The sequence below is a fragment of the Rhinoderma darwinii genome, chromosome 10 (assembly GCF_050947455.1).
Source record: "Rhinoderma darwinii isolate aRhiDar2 chromosome 10, aRhiDar2.hap1, whole genome shotgun sequence".
NCBI lineage: Eukaryota > Metazoa > Chordata > Amphibia > Anura > Rhinodermatidae > Rhinoderma > Rhinoderma darwinii.
In genome coordinates, this window is record NC_134696.1 from 38,303,181 (window position 1) to 38,320,459 (window position 17,279).

The 17,279-nt window shown below is 41.8% G+C and overlaps 1 protein-coding gene across 1 annotated transcript; it reads right to left on the reverse strand.

Moving 5' to 3' along the window:
• Window positions 1-554: 554 nt before the first annotated feature.
• On the reverse strand, window positions 555-16,092 carry LOC142661377 (uncharacterized). Its single transcript, XM_075838759.1, has 3 exons — window positions 15,665-16,092; window positions 1,926-2,079; window positions 555-1,267 (listed from the first exon to the last, which is right to left on the reverse strand). Exons 1-3 carry the CDS (start codon window positions 15,837-15,839, stop codon window positions 610-612), a joined length of 987 nt encoding a protein of 328 aa, XP_075694874.1. The 5' UTR covers window positions 15,840-16,092; the 3' UTR covers window positions 555-609.
• Between the last annotated feature and the right edge of the window lie 1,187 nt (window positions 16,093-17,279).

The following is a 17,279-nucleotide window of genomic DNA, read 5'->3' on the forward strand; positions in this document are numbered from 1 at the left end:
AGCAAGTGGCGTGTGTTCCAGAGCTCCATTCAGATGAATCCTGAAAATGTGACAAAGGTTATCCAAGCGTGTGTTGTTCTCCACAATTTTCTGAGGATTCATGAGTCGGCAGTGGACGCAGAGCTGAACCATTTCTCAACTAATTCCATCGCTTTGGACTACACACAACATGGAAGACCTGGAGTGTCTGGACTGGCAGTCCGTAATTTGTATACAGACTATTTTGTATCACCTAAGGGAGCAGTTCATTGGCAAAGGGATGTGCTTCATCTGCCAAATTAAAATTTAATAGGGACTGTTGTATTTCCTGTTTATGTTACAAATGTTTTAGTAGTTAAAGTTGCAGTAGTAGAGTAGGGACTCGCAAGAGAATGAGGACCCTTGACGCGGGTTGCGAGCTAATGTATTTCTGTCGGTTTTTTTTTAAAATTTTTATTAAATTAAAAAAAAAAAAATGTGATTCTTTGCATTCGGCAGAAATGCAAACCAATACCTCATTATGTTTTTCAATAATAATAAATACAAACACATAATTAACTATAAACTTCTTTTATTCTTTGCACAAAACAGTGTCATCAAACAAAAACAAAACTATATAATATTACAAAATTATAAATTGTAAAATGATTGAGAAGGTGCAGGGTCATGATGGGGTCGTGGAACAGCCTCCCCCTGCTGCATGTGCCGATACTGCTGTTGAGAAGGTCCTGGCATGCCATACCCTGGACGATCTTCACTGAATAGTGGCATTGAGGCTTGATATGGTGGCTGCTGGCTGGTTTGAGCGGTTGCTGCAGGTGCTGGAGGGACAGAGCGGAAGGTGCTTCCATCACACCCCCGCCTATGAAACTCTATGGCATGATGGATTTCACGTGGGTCAGGATGTGTGGCAAAAATTTCGACCACTTCCATTAGGGCTGTTTGGCACCTGATCTGCCTCTCAATTGGCACTCTTTTTAGAATATTTGAAAGAGCGCGACAGAAGGTGCCCTCTTCGGTTTCTGTCGCTCTTTTCTCCAGGTGTTCTAAAACCCGCAAGTCGACCGCCTGCCTTGGCTCTGTACATGTTGGACCTTTATTGGCAGAACGTCTGCGTTTACCTCGGGGTATAATTTCGTCTTCCGGTTCCGTGGCACAGACTGGATTATCCTTTGCTGTATTTTCAGCAAGCACTGGAGTGGAAGTGGACCTAGCAATCCCCAAACCGACGTCAGCCTCTTCTATTTGAGTGGCATCAGAGTCTTCTGCCTCCAGATTATCCTTGGTTCTGTTGGAAAATGAAAACATAATGTTAGGGAATTTACGTAGTAATTTAACGTCATGTCTACAGCAGGGCAAATACACTATGTAAACATATGCAGCTTATCCGATGGGCTGCCTAGAGGGAATTATGTGCTTGAATAGACCGTATAATTGGTCACACCAACAATACGTACTCTTTTAACATACTCACATGCATCACTACATGCAGGGGCGTAACTAGGAAAGACTGGGCCACCTAGCAAACTTTTGACTGGGGCCCACCCTACACTGGGTGTCACACAACCCCCCCCACTTGTAGATAGTGCCTTTTTTCCAGCACCCCCCCACCCCTGTAGATAATGCCATATAGCGCCCCACTGTACACTGTATGGCATTATCTACCGGGGGACTGTATGGCGTTATCTATAGGGGGACTGTATGGAGTTATCTACAGAGGGGGCTGTATGGCGCTAACGCCATACAGGCCCCCCTCCCCCCCCCATAAAAGTGTTCAGTGGCGTCCCGCTGTAGCAGCCATAGTAGCTGCTAGCGGAGCCTCCGGACATGGTGGAGCCCCCTCATGCCGCGGTCCCCGTAGCAGTCGCTACGGCTGCTACGGCGGTAGTTACGCCACTGACTACATGGCCAGACTACAATGATCAAAGTATATAAGCAATACTTACGGGCCAACCTGCATGACATCCAGAAGGAACGACAGCTGTTTTGTGTACAGGTATGGTCTTTTTTTCTGTCGTCCGTCTCCGCTCTTCCCCTTGTCATTCAGCTCACGCTTAAATTGGTCACGGCATGTGTTCCATCGTGTTTTCACGTATTCAACTATGATATAAAATAAAACAATCACAGATCAACATATTTGAAGTGTACATTACTAGATCTAAGTAAATGTTGTTTTTTTGCTGAAAATGTTGGTGCAGATTTGGGGCGTTTACGCAACAAATCTGCACCAACATTTGCATATTTGACAGGTAATTGAGACGTTGCAGAAACGACTGCGTACTTGCCACAGTTTTCTGTTTTCTCATTTAATTCAACATCAATTCAACCACGTCTGCCCGTGCCCACACGACAGCTGAACGGCTGAAATTACGTTGATGTGTTCAGGAGAAAGCATCCACGTAATTTCAGCCGTAAAGGCATGTGCAGGTGCTTGAATGGGCGTAATTGGCGCTGCTTTTAATTGGAGTCAATGAATAACGTCTCCAATTACGGCACAATAAGTGACAGGTCACTTCTTTGACGCGGGCGTATATTTACGCGCCGTAATTTGACAGCGGCGGTTAAATATACACCACGCTTGAACACACAAACATCAGCCCATTGCTTTCAATGGGCAGATGTTTGTCCACGCTACTGCGGCGTATTTAGCGGACGTACTTCAGGGCAAAAACCCCCGAATTACGGCCGTAATTAGTGTGTGTGAACATACCCTCATAGTGACATGTCACGTTTTGATCGGTGGTGGTCCGAGCCATGAGACCCCCACAATCTCACGTGCACTTCTGCAGCTTCATTTCAGAGATTGGTGGGTGTTTCAGTGATCCAACCCCCACCAATCAAAACTTCAGGCATTTCATTATGACATGACATGACAGGAGTACTCAGAAACCGCATCAAGGTGTGAAACTTACCCATGCGTTTCTTTTGCACGTTCGTTGCCTTCTCCCACTCAGGATGCACCTCACTGCAGACCTCCTGCCAGGCCAGATCTTTCAGATTCCTGTCAGCATACTCTTCAAGGCGCTTATTCCATAGACAGGGCTTGTGCTGGACCAGGATGATTAGGGTATTTTCACACGGCCTATTTACGGACGTAATTCGGGCGTTTTTGCCCCGATTTACGTCTGAAAATAGCGCCTCAATAGCGCTGACAAACATCTGCCCATTAAAAGCAATGGGCAGACGTTTGTCTGTTCACACGAGGCGTATATTTACGCGCCGCTGTCAAATGACGGCGCGTAAATAGACGCCCGCGTCAAAGAAGTGACCTGTCACTTCTTTGGCCGTAATTGGAGCCGTTATTCATTGACTCCAATGAATAGCAGCGCTAATTACGGCCGTAATTGACGCGGCGTTCAAGCGCCTGCACATGCCGGTACGGCTGAAATTACGGGGATGTTTTCAGGCTGAAACATCCCCGTAATTTCAGCCGTTACGGACCCCCGCCGTGTGAACATACCCTTAGTTTCTCCACGCTAATTGAAGCCATGCTGCTCTCTGCTGCTCTCTGCTGCTTTCCTGCACTGTCTCCAGCCTTCACGACGACGGAACTCATTCCCGGTCGTCGCCTAGCAACACTTCCGCAAATCCGCAAACTGCGGATGACACACGGAGGTGTATCCGCAATTTCCACGGGCCCATTGACTTCTATTGGCATGTCCGCATCGAATTTGCGGCCCGTAATAAGACATGTCCTGAGTTTCTGCGGCACGGATTTGCGGACATGCGGAGACCCGTGAAAACACGGATAGTGTGTATGGGCCCATAGAAATGAATGGGGCCGCAATTCTCCCGTGGATTTGCGGGGGAATTGCGGACGCAAAAACACGGTCGTGTGCATGGGGCCTAATAGCAAAGCTGTCAGCTTTGCTATTACTCATCTCAAATGTAAAATACATCAGTAACCGCTCCCAACCTTTTTTACTAGGGTCTTTTTCCTTTCAGTAATCCTGTTTTTAAATTGTTGGTTAATACATGTTAATAAAAATATTTATTTTGTATATATACATCTGGCTACAAACTCTTTTTCTTTTGCGCAGTTGATACATATTTTGGAGTTGCCTAGTTGATAATTTATGGGGGGGGGGTCTTTCTTTTCTGCACCTGAAAACGCATCAAAAAGCATTAGGTGCGGCTTTTAGCTGCAGAATTACCTGCATTTACTTGCGGTTTTGATGCAGATTTTCTGCACCAAATTACTCAACGTGTGCATGTAGCCTAAAACACCAAGCCAATTTCAGCAAGCAAAGAATTTTTAATCAGTTTCCCAGTACTATGGTACTTTAAATGGTGGCATTAGAAACGACATCTCCCCCCGCAAAAAATAAGCCCTCACTGCACTCTATTAACAGAAAAATAAAAAGTTATGACTCTTGGAAGGCGGGGAGTGAAAAACTAAAATGAAAAATATAGAAATGTCTCAGTCCTTAAGGGGTTAACCGGTTGCCGACACAGGTCAAGAATACTCGTCCTGAGCGGCGGGTACTTGGCACATTAGGATGAGTATTCTCATCCTGTGTGACAGCCAGTGTCCGCGCGCCACGATGAGCTGGACAGCAGCTGTAATGTCTATAATACACAGTCGCAGCCCAGCTCTACCGGCGGAGAGAAGAGAAACCTCTTCTCTCTGCCGTTAACCCCTTGAATGCCGCGATCAAAGCTGATTGCGGCAGCATTCAAATCTAAAGTGAGAAGGGGGTCTCCCCTTTGGTCGCATCACAGGAAATCCCTGTGACGCGATCAATGGCTATACCTGGTATGGGCAGACAGCCCAGGGTCCATTGAAGGACCCCGGGGCTGTCTGACCATATTTCCTGTTGTCAGGGCATACTTAGGTAGATATATGCCAGTACATTAAAGTTCAATAATCGAAATGAAAAATCCCTTTATGGGATTAAAAAACAAAAGTTCAATTAATAAAAAAATTGTTTCAAAAATACACAGAAATACACATTCTTTACAACAAATAAACTTTTCAAAATATAAGTCCCAAGACATTAAATAATATATGCATATTTGGTATCGCCATGTCCGTAACAACCTGTACAATAAATGTATAATGTTATTTATGATGATTGGTGTAAGGTGTAAAAACAAAATAAAGTTTTTGCCAAAAATAAAAATGTATAGAAATTAAACGATAATGTAAATGTACCAAAACCATGGTATCTACATAAACTACAACTTGTCCCGCAAAAATCAAAGTCTCATACAGCTACGTCGGACAAAAAAATGAAAAAGTTATAAGCGCCGGGATACAAAGAGGGAAATATAAAAAAAATAGTCCGGTCCTCAAGGCCAAAATTGGCCGTGTCCTTAAGGGGTTAAAGGTAAACATACTATTCAATTCTTCTAATATCTCATGAGTCCAGAGCATCATTTGCGTATGTTATGGGATGATGTCATAATACAATTTTTCTCCCTAGTCTTTCTGATAGCTCATAGGTCACAGAGATAATTTGCATATTCTTTATGACATCTCGGGTTCCATAGTGATGTCACAAAGACATTTTCCGATAAGGCAGTGCCTGAGGTTGTCAAATGTATCAGTGCTGTTGTCTTCTCCGTGGGACATAGTTCTGTATTTTGCGATTTATAGCGACTAGTGGCTACTAGAAGCGATTTATTTCCAAAAGTTTGGTTCTTACCAGATCATGATTGGCCTTCTACTTCTGCTAACATCTTGCTTCATCACAAGGTCCCTCTGCTGCATCGAATGCGACGCAAGAGGGAAAATGGCTATGGCTAAATATCATACTTTTATCAGAAGCCAAGTGGATGAAAGCACAGAGGCCTATGTGACCATCAGGCGGTTTTCTAAAATTGCCGAAAAAGAGATCCTAAATTACCTGGAGGATGAAGTCGAGATGCTGGGTAATTGTCTTATTAGTATTACTATTATTATTACTACTATTATTATTATTACTACTATTATTATTATAACTATTATTATTACTATAACTATTATTACTACTATTATTATTACTATTATTATTATTATTACTACTATTATTATTACTATTATTATTATTATTACTATTATTATTATTACTATTATTACTATTATTATTACTATTATTATTACTATAACTATTATTATTATTATTATAACTATTATTATTACTATAACTATTATTACTACTATTATTATTACTATTATTATTATTATTACTACTATTATTATTATTGTTATTACTATTATTATTATTATTACTACTATTATTATTATTATTACTATTATTATTATTATTACTACTATTATTATTATTGTTATTACTATTATTATTACTACTATTATTATTATTACTACTATTATTATTATTACTACTATTATTATTATAATTTGAATGATGATATATAGATAATGATTGTATCTCTGGTGTTTCCATTCCAGATGACTATGCTATTTCCGACATCGTTTCGGAGTATAAAAAATCGGTTGATATCATCGAGGCAATAGATTTTAAAGGTAAATATTACATTTTGCTTCTCTTATTGGTGTAAAATAAAAATGACCTTAGTTTTGGGGGCCCAGACTAATAGATTGGGGAATTAGCTGCCATTATTATTTCTCTTCATTTATTCTAGATGTCCAGCTTCTTCATATAATTATACATCAATTTAAACAACTTAAAGAAAAGCTGAAGGTGATAGCCCAGGAGTCTCAGGAAAGTAAGTGAAACATTCATGTATAGCTAGTGATGCCAGTTTATCCACCCGGAGATGACAGATCTATATAGTGGGAGCTCTGGTAATACTGATGCGGTGTGCCAGTGTCTCTCCCCGGTGCAGCGTGTAACAGATTGGGGTGCACTCCCTGTTGACGTATCTGAGTTAAGTTAAAAAACGTCACGTCGAACCTTTTACTTGTGCAAACAGAAACTTCATGACTATAACGCTCAGTCTGAACACCATATTTTTCATATTTACACCAGGCAACTTACAAATGTACATTGATAAATCCCCTGCTTCCCTTCACACTGTGCATTATAAAACTGTCTGTCTGCAGCCACCACTAGAGGGAGCTCAGTGCATATAAATGTATCCAGATACAATTAAACTCAATGAAAGGTATACAAATCTATGTCAGGAAGCCAATAGTCGGGCTCCCTTCTAACTTCGGGCCCCATAGGAGTGGCCGTGGTCTGCGTCTATGGTAAGTGCGCCACCGGACCTGGCAGAGGATGGGTATCGAATTCAAATAGTAAGAAACCTTACTGTTTCTTAGATTGTCACAAGTGACTTTTTTTCTGTTACTTCTCCTTGTCAGTGTAGCAGTCGACATTCTATTGACAGACAGGAGCAAATTTGCTAAAAATATAATATTGAGAACTTTGTGCAGTTCTGTAATGTATATATGTGAACCTATACTATACGCTGCGCTTTCAGTGCCATTTTTTTTATAATTAGTGATTTTGCATTTCTTTCACTTTTAGGGAGATGCCCAAATAAAAAAGGTGAGTTCTTCTAGATATATTATTACCCCATAACATGCTGCAACATTATTACATGTGACTGTACTAGACGCCTGCGCCTCATGTAGAAATACTGGTGCAGGCAGAAACTGCAGGTCTTCCCTATAGCCACCAATCACATCACTGCTTTTATTTTCTACCCTACACTGGACACATGACAGCAGGAATCTGATTGGCTGCTGTGGATGTCAGTTCTAGGAGCTGCTGGGCTCTATATAGGACCCGGACTCTACTGGGGCAGCTCAGAGATTTCAATGGAAATTTATAAGTTCAATGTTTATGAGTCTGACAACGACAACATTAAGTAACAAGTTCTTTTTTTCTTTGTTTCTCAGGTGAAGACAGCTGTGGTAAGTACATCTTATACTTTTTATTTGTTTTTGATATTTTCTATAACATTGTACGTTTTTAAAACAAGTGTATTTCCCCAGGTATAATGGTGCAAACGTACACCAATTGTAAGACCTGTGACGAGGAAAATGTTGTCTGCGCCGGGGGCCATCCCAAAAATCAAGGTATTGTATGAGTTTTATTCATTGGCCAGAGGAACTGGGATTATTGTTAATATAATATGTGTGAATTGTGACTTACCGTTCATGTGTATGGAAAATATATTTATATTATATATTTATGGTGTTGTCAGAACACCTCTATTATACATGGATGACAGCACTATATAGACGCTGCACACCTCCCCCCGCAGAGGATAAAAAAGTTACATGTAAGCGGCCGCTGACTGGTTACTTACATATAACTATGAGAGCGGGCAGCACTGTAGAGAACGTGAAGTAAGTAAACAGAGGCTGCTGTAATTTGGGAGGTTATTGTGGTTGTCACTATGTACGGGGGGGGGGGGGGGGCTGTGACTGACATTGTTTTTGAGTACCAGCCGACACTTTATGAGGGTCATTGTGACCAGTGCTCTATTGGGACAACTTTGCATAGCGCCATATAAAGGGCACTGTCGCTGGCACTGTTTAGGGAGACACTCACTGTATGTGTTACTGGGTTGGGGGCATTGTAATGACAATCTTCTCCTGACTGGATGATGAGAGTTGTAGTAAAATACTTTCCTCTCTTCACAGAAAACATGGATAGATGCAGCTGTGTGTGCACCGAGAGTGGATGCTCTGGTAAGTGGCGGCTTTTATTCCTTTATATAAATCCATATATTAAATTAGTAATAAACACCGGACACAAAGCGCTCACTGTCCACTCTGTAAATATGCAGAACACTTCCAATAATCCATAGTTCATGCCGGAAAATCTGATTTACTGAACCAGAAGGAAATTTAGATTGATGTGATTCTGTCCAATGATAATCCTGCAGGAGCCACTAGTAGAATAGGAGCGCCATTAGTGGCAGCCTGTGTTTTCTCCATGTGACAGGGGATACACGTCAACACATGATTATGATATTTATTCTAAAGAAATCTTATAAAACACTCATATTTGATATTTTTCTTCTTTTATCAGATTTGAAAACTGGACTTTTCTGCTCTCCATGCAAAAATCAAAAAGCTTACATTGCCGAGACGATAAACTGTGGACGTAAGTAGATGGTATAATAATATCAGTGACTGTGAGTTACAATGTAGTGTACAGCGCAGGGGCCGAGTAGATACATAACTAACACTCTAACACTTTCTTTTTGTCTAGAAATATTTATGCAAGTTACAGAGGATGAAGATCTATATCTAGACTGTAACTTTATGTGGCATGCCAGGCTGCAGGAGCCCTATAAAAATGTGTTCATCATGGTAAATATTTGACATATTTCTAAGGGAATGAGGGTAAAATGGGAGATTTTTGATAAAGTAACCAGGAAAGTGCCTGATATCATTGTACATACGGCCATCAAGTCAAGGCGTTTGTTTCTCCCCCAGTGATAATGACATTGATATAAATAATTGAGACATAGAAGGTTCTAACAATTGTCCATATTATCTTTTCAGCCCGGTGAAAATGAACCAAAAGTCACCGAGGACAGCTTTTTAAAAATCATGGGCGTACAGATGCACGAGTCCGGTGTTTACCAGTGTACCACCATGCTGCAATCCGGTGTGCCAGTCAGCCACCTTGTGTATAATGTGAGAGGTAAGTGCATATTATCACCGCCACTATGCGGAACTGTAATACATAGACGGCCTACGCTGATATATGAGGGATGGATTTCCCCGGTAGGAATATTGGATGTAGCAGTTTGCCACTTGGCTCATCCTTTCATCTCCAGCGCACTGTATTTTGTAGATAGTTTTCTAGTGACGGTGCTGTCCCTTATAATTCTACATTTTTATGGTAAGAGTTTATTATGAACTATAATGAGGAGAGATAATTGTGATGTCCTGATATATTATATCATTATTATTATTTCTGTCTTAAAATCACCTAAAATGCAATTTCTTTACTCCCTTGATACTGATAAAATGAACTATTTTTTATTTAGTTCTCAGTGGATCAACGAGAACAACAGCGGTATACCAGCCTCGTCCCACACTGCCTGACGTGCTTGACATCACAGCGCCTGAGACGGTATTTCAGAAGACATTAAAAATCAACAGTAAAGTCTTCATAGCGATATCTGTACCCACCATCGTTACCATCATGATAATTGCTGGCATAGGGTATGTAAAAAACAACCATTACTTATGTACATGTAGCTGAGCTGAACAAATCTTGTCAGGTTGTCTACATGAATAATTGATCAGGAGATGCAGTACTTTTACTACTTAAATATGATGCCGTTCTTAAGATTTTGGTTCTGTTCACACTGGCATATATTTATTTATTTTATTAAACCTACATTGTATGGCATATGAGAGCCAGTAATTGGCTTGTTAGCTTCTGTCCCGTCAGATTTCCTTTGCTCCTGACAGGTAGAATAGTATAATCTGCAACACTGTTTTACCCAGTAAGAAAACAGAAACTTGGCAGAACCTATTAAAGTTACTGAAGTCAATGCACTACATAGGGATGAGATGATATTTTCAGGAGACTGATAAGCAGGTGAAGTACAGAGAACACACCAGGGGACATCTGCACACACTCCACCTATGTTCAGGATAGTAGAGTTCAGAGTTCACATGTAAATAGCAGATATCGAATAACTGATATTCATTTTTCTTCTTTTTAGCATCTACATCTGCTGGATAAAAAGAAAATCAAAAGCGCCTGTGGAAGAAGAGCCGGTATAGAGGCGACATGTCAAGTTCCAGCCTTTATCACCATCAGCCTTTGTCATCAAGGCAAAAAAAAATACTAAAATATCTCCTAAACCTCCACTCAAAAAAATAAAAACAAAAACTTCTCCAAAGTCTATCTGTGAGGGTCTTCCTTCCCTTTCTTCCCCATTAATGATCAAGAACTGTAGAGACCAAGTACTCCTAAGGATAAGGACAAACGGAACTTGCAGCCAGGTGGCCGAAAACAGCTCTGACATGCTGTTTGGCGCGGATCTTAAATTGATTGTTAATGGCCAGTAGGTTTTGCAGGTAAACAGCAGTTTTACCCACAAGACCACGTGGGCATTGGAGTGGGTTTTTCTCTGGAGGGTTGTGGCAAAATTTGTGATTGGAAGTAATTTCATCGATGTGGTGAAGGTGATGTATAGTTTTCCCACTGCTAGAGTCAGTGTCTGTGGGGACTTATCCCATTCTGTTGCACTCTTTAGAGGAACTCGGCAGGGGTGTCCCCTTTCTCTGCTCTTGTTCGCCATGTTTATTGAACTTTTGGCAATTCTAATAAGAGAGGATGAGTCTATTTCTGGATTCGGTTGTGGAGTGGTGAGGGACAAAATCCTTTTATATGCAAATTATGTTTTATTATACCTGAACGACGCAGTGAGGTCTGTCCCGAGGGCCATTCAGGTGATACAATTTGGTTCGTCATCTGGATTAGCGATTAATTGGGGAAAATTTATTCTGCTACCATTGGATGCAATAGATAATGATTTTTCGGGAAAATGATCTGTCTTGAGTCCCCCACATCACTTTGAATACCTGGAGATTAACATAGATGGTAATCTGGAAAATCATATCTCTTTAAATATTATGCCATTGATTTAAAAAACTAGAGCTAAGGTGCATATGTGGAGTAAACCTCCCCTTTCGAGGAGCGATAGAATATCCCTTGTGAAAATGGTTCCTCATCTTGTCGGGTATGGATCAATAGAAGGGTCTTTAAGCTGATAGAAGTAATTCCCAATGATCTTATTTGGGGGCAGAAAAAAGGGTTAGGGTCAAAAAGAAGTACTTATTGATAAAGGTAAGTGAGGGAGGCTTAACCCTCCCATGGATGCAGGGTTAGGCCCCATGCACACGACTGTATTTTCATCTATCCCGAAATATTGTCTGTAAATACGGATCTGTAGTCATCCGTAACTTAGCCGTATATACGGAAGGGTGTCCGTAAATACGGTCCGTATTGCATCCGTGTCTGATCGTATATACAGATCCGTAAAAAAAGAGGGAGGCTGTAAATGTTGTCACCAACATGTTGCATAGCAACGCTTCCGTAAATACGAACGGTTTACGGATGCACATCCGTAGCTGTCGGTATTTACGGAAGCGCCCATAGCCTTCTATGGGAGAGTCCGTGCCGTAATTACGGACAGGAATAGGACAGGTTCTATCATTTTTTCAGCTTGGATACCCATCCGTAAAAATACTGAAAGGGGTCCGTGGCCAATAGAAAAGAATGGGTCCGTAATTATGGATAACATATACGGTCGTGTATATGGTGCATTACTAAAAGTTGGGCGGATTTCAAGAGGTTGTCTGGGATTAGGGGCAGTTTCTTTTACCCCGATTTGGAATAACTATGATTATAAAAATTTATGATAATTCCCGAGTATAGTTTTTGGGAAAGAATTGGTATTACACGGGAAGGTCACATATTTTTAAAGAGAGACAAATAATTCCTTTTGAGGATTTACAATTCATGTATGGGGTAAATAAGAAATTTGGATCTAGGTATTATCAATTATGGCCTGCTAGCACTAAATCCCTGGACAAAATTTTGTTCAGAGTTCAAAAGTACTTTGCTTTAGAATGTATTCTTGAGATGAATGCAGCGAGGGCTTCTGTCAACTATTTATCAAATAATTATATGTTTATAACTCACAAAACACTGTTTTCACAAGTCAAAGTGGTTGAAATAGGGATTTAGGTCCAATTAGGCCCCATGCACACGACCGTGCCCGTAATCATAGCCCACGGTTGCGTGCACGGCCGGCCGCTGACGACCGCCTGCATTTTTTGGCCGTGCTCCCATACAAAAAATAGGACATGCTCCATAATTCCCGGCACGGTCATCCATCCATAGCGCTACGGAAAGGTATCCGCGGCCAATAGAACTGAACGGGTCTGTAAAACCGCGTACCGCAGTACGGTCCACGGTAATACGGTCGTGTGCATGGGGCCTAAGTCGGGAGAAATGTATAATGTGAATAAGAATGGGAAGGAGACTTCGCTTTGTGAAAACAATCTTATGGTTCAGTTCAATCTTACCCATCATTTATATTATTCTCCTGCCTCACTGTATAAAATGGGTTTAATTAAGGAGGCAAAATGGCATAGATGCCAATATCCAGTGGCAGAGTTTTTGCATATGGTATGGGCGTGCCCTGCTATTGATTCATATTGGTCTTTGATATTTAAGAAGTGGCATCCAAGTTAGATCGGGTGATCTTGAAATCCGCTCCGTTGGCACTTTAAATTGTACTGCGTATTGCAAATGCAAATACATCTCATTTTGAGAGATTTACTGCTCGCTAAAAAAGTTATTGCAAGGAAATGGATGGCAGAGACTCGCCCCTCTTTTCAGGAATGGAGAAACATTGTTCTTAAAATCAACATGTATGAGAATATAAGAGCTAAAAAGCAGAACCAACTATGTAAATAGGAGGAACATTTGGGTGTCTGGAATAGATGTAAAGTGTAGGGGTTTATTTATTTTTTTGTTCCTTGGATCTGGCGGGTGGGTGGGGAATCTGTAGAGTATTGTGTGGAATATTATTTAGTATTACTCTCCAATGTGTTTGTATCACAATAATTTACCTAATAAAAATAAAGTATGAAAAAAACAAAAAACAATCAACATGTCGGGACTCTAAGGGTATGTTCACACGGCCTATTTACGGACGTAATTCGGGCGTTTTTGCCCCGAATTACGTCTGAAAATAGCGCCTCAATAGCGCTGACAAACATCTGCCCATTGAAAGCAATGGGCAGACGTTTGTCTGTTCACACGAGGCGTAAATAGACGCCCGCGTAGAAGAAGTGACCTGTCACTTCTTTGGCCGTAATTGGAGCCGCTATTCATTGACTCCAATGAATAGCAGCGCTAATTACGGCCGTAATTGACGCGGCGTTCAAGCGCCTGCACATGCCGGTACGGCTGAATTTACGGGGATGTTTTCAGGCTGAAACATCCCCGTAATTTCAGCCGTTACGGACCCCCGCCGTGTGAACATACCCTCAGGCCCCATGCACACGACCGTTGCCTGACTGACAGCCGCATTTTCGGGCCGTGCTCCCATACAAAGTATGGGAGCACGGCCCGCAAAATGCGAAAGAACGGACATGTTCCATAATTCCCGGAACATTTCCACGGCACTGACACCCTTCCGTAGTGCTACGGAAAGGTGTCAGTGTTCAATGAAAGTGAATGGCTCCGTTTTTGCGGACCGCAATTGCGGTCCGCAAAAACTGAGGTTTTTTGCTGTCGTGTGCATGGGGCCTTAGGTCAACATAACACATTGTTTTGATGTAGGTTTTGTGGCAGTTTTTGGCTCCGTTTCTTGAGTCAAACACCGTAGTGGACACAAAAGAAAGGAGATGCTGATATCAGTCTTTTCTTTAGGCTGGATTTACACGAGTGTGTGCGTTTTGCGCGCTCAAATAACACGGTGTTTTGCGCGCGCAAAAGGCACTTAACAGCTCCGTGTGTCATCACCATATGATGCGCGGCTGCGTGATTTTTGCGCAGCCGCCATCATTATGACACTCTGGATGTTTGTAAGCACGTGGTGCTTTTCTGTTTTCATTCATAATTTTTACTGCTCTTGCGCGAATACGTGCGTCACACGGAAGTGCTTCCGTGTGCTGTGCGTGATTTTCACGCACCTATTGACTTCAATGGGTGCGTGATGCGCGAGAAACGCACAAATATAGGACATGTCGTTAGTTTTACGCAGCGGACACACGCTGTGTGAAACTCACGGACAGTCTGCACGGCCCCATAGACTATCATAGGTCCGTGCGAGGCGCGTGAAAACAACTTCCTCGCCATAACGTCACTAACACTAACTAAACAAATTTTTTTTTTTTTATAAAACACACAAACTGGTATATATATCTACACTACCGCTAACAAAAAAATAAACCGCTATTGCTATATATATTATATATATGTGGATATATATATAATTATATACTCCCTACCTGCCTATTCTAATAGAATAAAAGAAAGGTAGATAGATAGAAAAAAAGATAGATGGATAGATAGATTGTATAGATAGATAGAAATCTATCTATACAGAGAATGTTTTAGAGTGTAACTGTATTTTTTTTCACAGTATTCTTCTGGCAGCAATTCTCCCGAGTCTCTTCTTCTCCTCACACTGAAACAATGTTTGAGGAGAAGAAAAGAGGCAGGAGATTTGCTGCCAGAAAAGTCAAAATAAAACAAATGTGGTCGCTGTGATAGGTTTTCACAGCGACCACATGTTCAGGGACCATCAGATTGGTCCCTGATACTCTGCCCAGTGCCCAGAGCTGTTGGTAATAGCGGAACAGGGCTGTGTGCACGCAATCGCGTGCACACTGTTTTATACGTACAAATGCATGTGATCGCTGTGATTGGTTGTCACAGCGATCACATGTTCAGGGGCCAAAAGATTGGCCCCTGACATTCTGTCCAGTGCCCATGGCTGTTAGCAACAGCCAGGGCACAGAGCTGTGTGCACGCGATCGCGCGTGCAGTCTCTGAAGTTCCGCCGTAATTAGTCTTTAACCTTGCCATGGCTGTAGCGTGTTCACATTGTTTTTCTAGCGCTTGCATTTCTGCCTTTGTTTGAGCCGCACATGCTTCCATCTCTGCTTTCTGTTGTGTGAAGGCGGCCTGTATCTTAGTAGCTTCCGCTTCTGAGCGTGCCCTTATAAGCTGCTCACTAAGCGTGGAATATTTTGAAGATTGTGACTTAGACGTACGTTTTGAGCGCCTGGTGAACTTAGAAATGCGAGATAACGTTTCCAGAAGTTGCGCAATTCTTGCCTCTGTTCTTGATTTAATTTCGCATACTGAGCTGTCTCGTTCTGAGTTGAGATGCTGGAAGCTTTGCAACTCCTGTAAAGAATCCTGCGTATCAAGCTTCTTCTTATGCATTCATAGTCCTGGCTTTTCATTTTATAATGTTCATGCATTACACAAAACTGTTCTAAAGCTCCCTCTAGTGGTAACACATCATGTGCAGGAAGAGATATGCTGGAGACATGAACCTGCAATCTTTGCCAGTTTCAAGAGATCAGAAGAAAGTTGGTGTTTCTTACTTTCAAGATTCTCTTTAACCTTCCCGGTAGGCTGAGCAGAGCGTTTGGCTTTGTCACTGGACTGCAGACTGGGCTCCATTTCAGCCATGATGCATCAAACATTAGATCTGAATGATACTGCAGTGAGGTAGCCGGCTTGATAGGAGGTTCTATGCAATGGGAGCTGAGCTGTGGCTGCTAATACACAAGCACACTGATGATTAGCGCAGACACTGCAGGCACTTGCTCTTCTTGTAGCTGTATCTCTGTAGAGGCTGAGAGCTGTCTTATACTTGTATCTGACAGTCACTAACACTCCTGTTTTACTATTCTGACTCAGTAACTTGGCTGTAAGTCTAAGGCTTGTGAGACCTGCCTGTATCTGTATTAACCAGTACTCACACCGAGACATGTCTTGTCAGACACTATTAACTCGACCATAAGGCTTGTAGAAAGATCCAGTGCTTTATTCCAGGCTGAATTCTTGTAATGTGCTCAGTATAGAAGGTGAAATAGGGTGATGGCTGCCGGGTAGCTGCATATACAGAGAGCACATGAAGAATGAAAAGATGGCTGCCACCAGCAGGGAGAGGGGAGGAGCTAATACATCACAGCTAGAGGACAGGAACACAGGAGGGACAATATCAAACCACAAACCCACAATAATAGCAGTATAACAGATACATGTCAATGAACGAAAACAAGTTGTGGGACATGACATGCGGTGAGCCAGTGTCTCTCCCCGGTGCAGCGTGTAACAGATTGGGGTGCACTCCATGTTGACGTATCTGGGTTAAAGAGGCTCTGTCACCACATTATAAGTGCCCGATCTCCTACATAAGGAGATCGGCGCTATAATGTAGGTGACAGCAGTGCTTTTAATTTAAATAAACAATCTATTTTCACCACTTTATTAGCATTTTTAGATTTATGCTAATGAGTTGCTTAATGCCCAAGTGGGCGTATTTTTACTTTAGACCAAGTGGGCGTTGTACAGATGAGTGTATGACGCTGACCAATCAGTGACCAATCAGCGTTCTGCACTCCTCATCATTCATTTACACAGCGCATAGGGATCCTGCTAGATCCTTATGTGCTGTCTTATACTAACACATTAACAATACTGAAGTGTTTAGACAGTGAATAGACATTCCACGGGATGTCTATTCACAATCTCTGCACTTCGTTACAGTTTCTATGGTAGTTACAGCAGAGGAGGCGTGATCTCGTTGTAACCTGTCATTTACCGCGTAATCTCGCAAGATTACGCGTCCTCTGCTGTAACTACCACAGAAAA

Excerpts from the sequence above, each read along its gene's own strand:
- LOC142661377 (XM_075838759.1), bottom strand. The coding sequence starts at position 15,839 with ATGCATAAGAAGAAGCTTGATACGCAGGATTCTTTACAGGAGTTGCAA. Across the intron at positions 2,080-15,664 it reads GTTCACCAGGCGCTCAAAAC|TTGAATACGTGAAAACACGA; the intron begins GTACGTCTAAGT and ends TTTATATCATAG. Across the intron at positions 1,268-1,925 it reads GATGTCATGCAGGTTGGCCC|AACCAAGGATAATCTGGAGG; the intron begins GTAAGTATTGCT and ends ATTTTCCAACAG.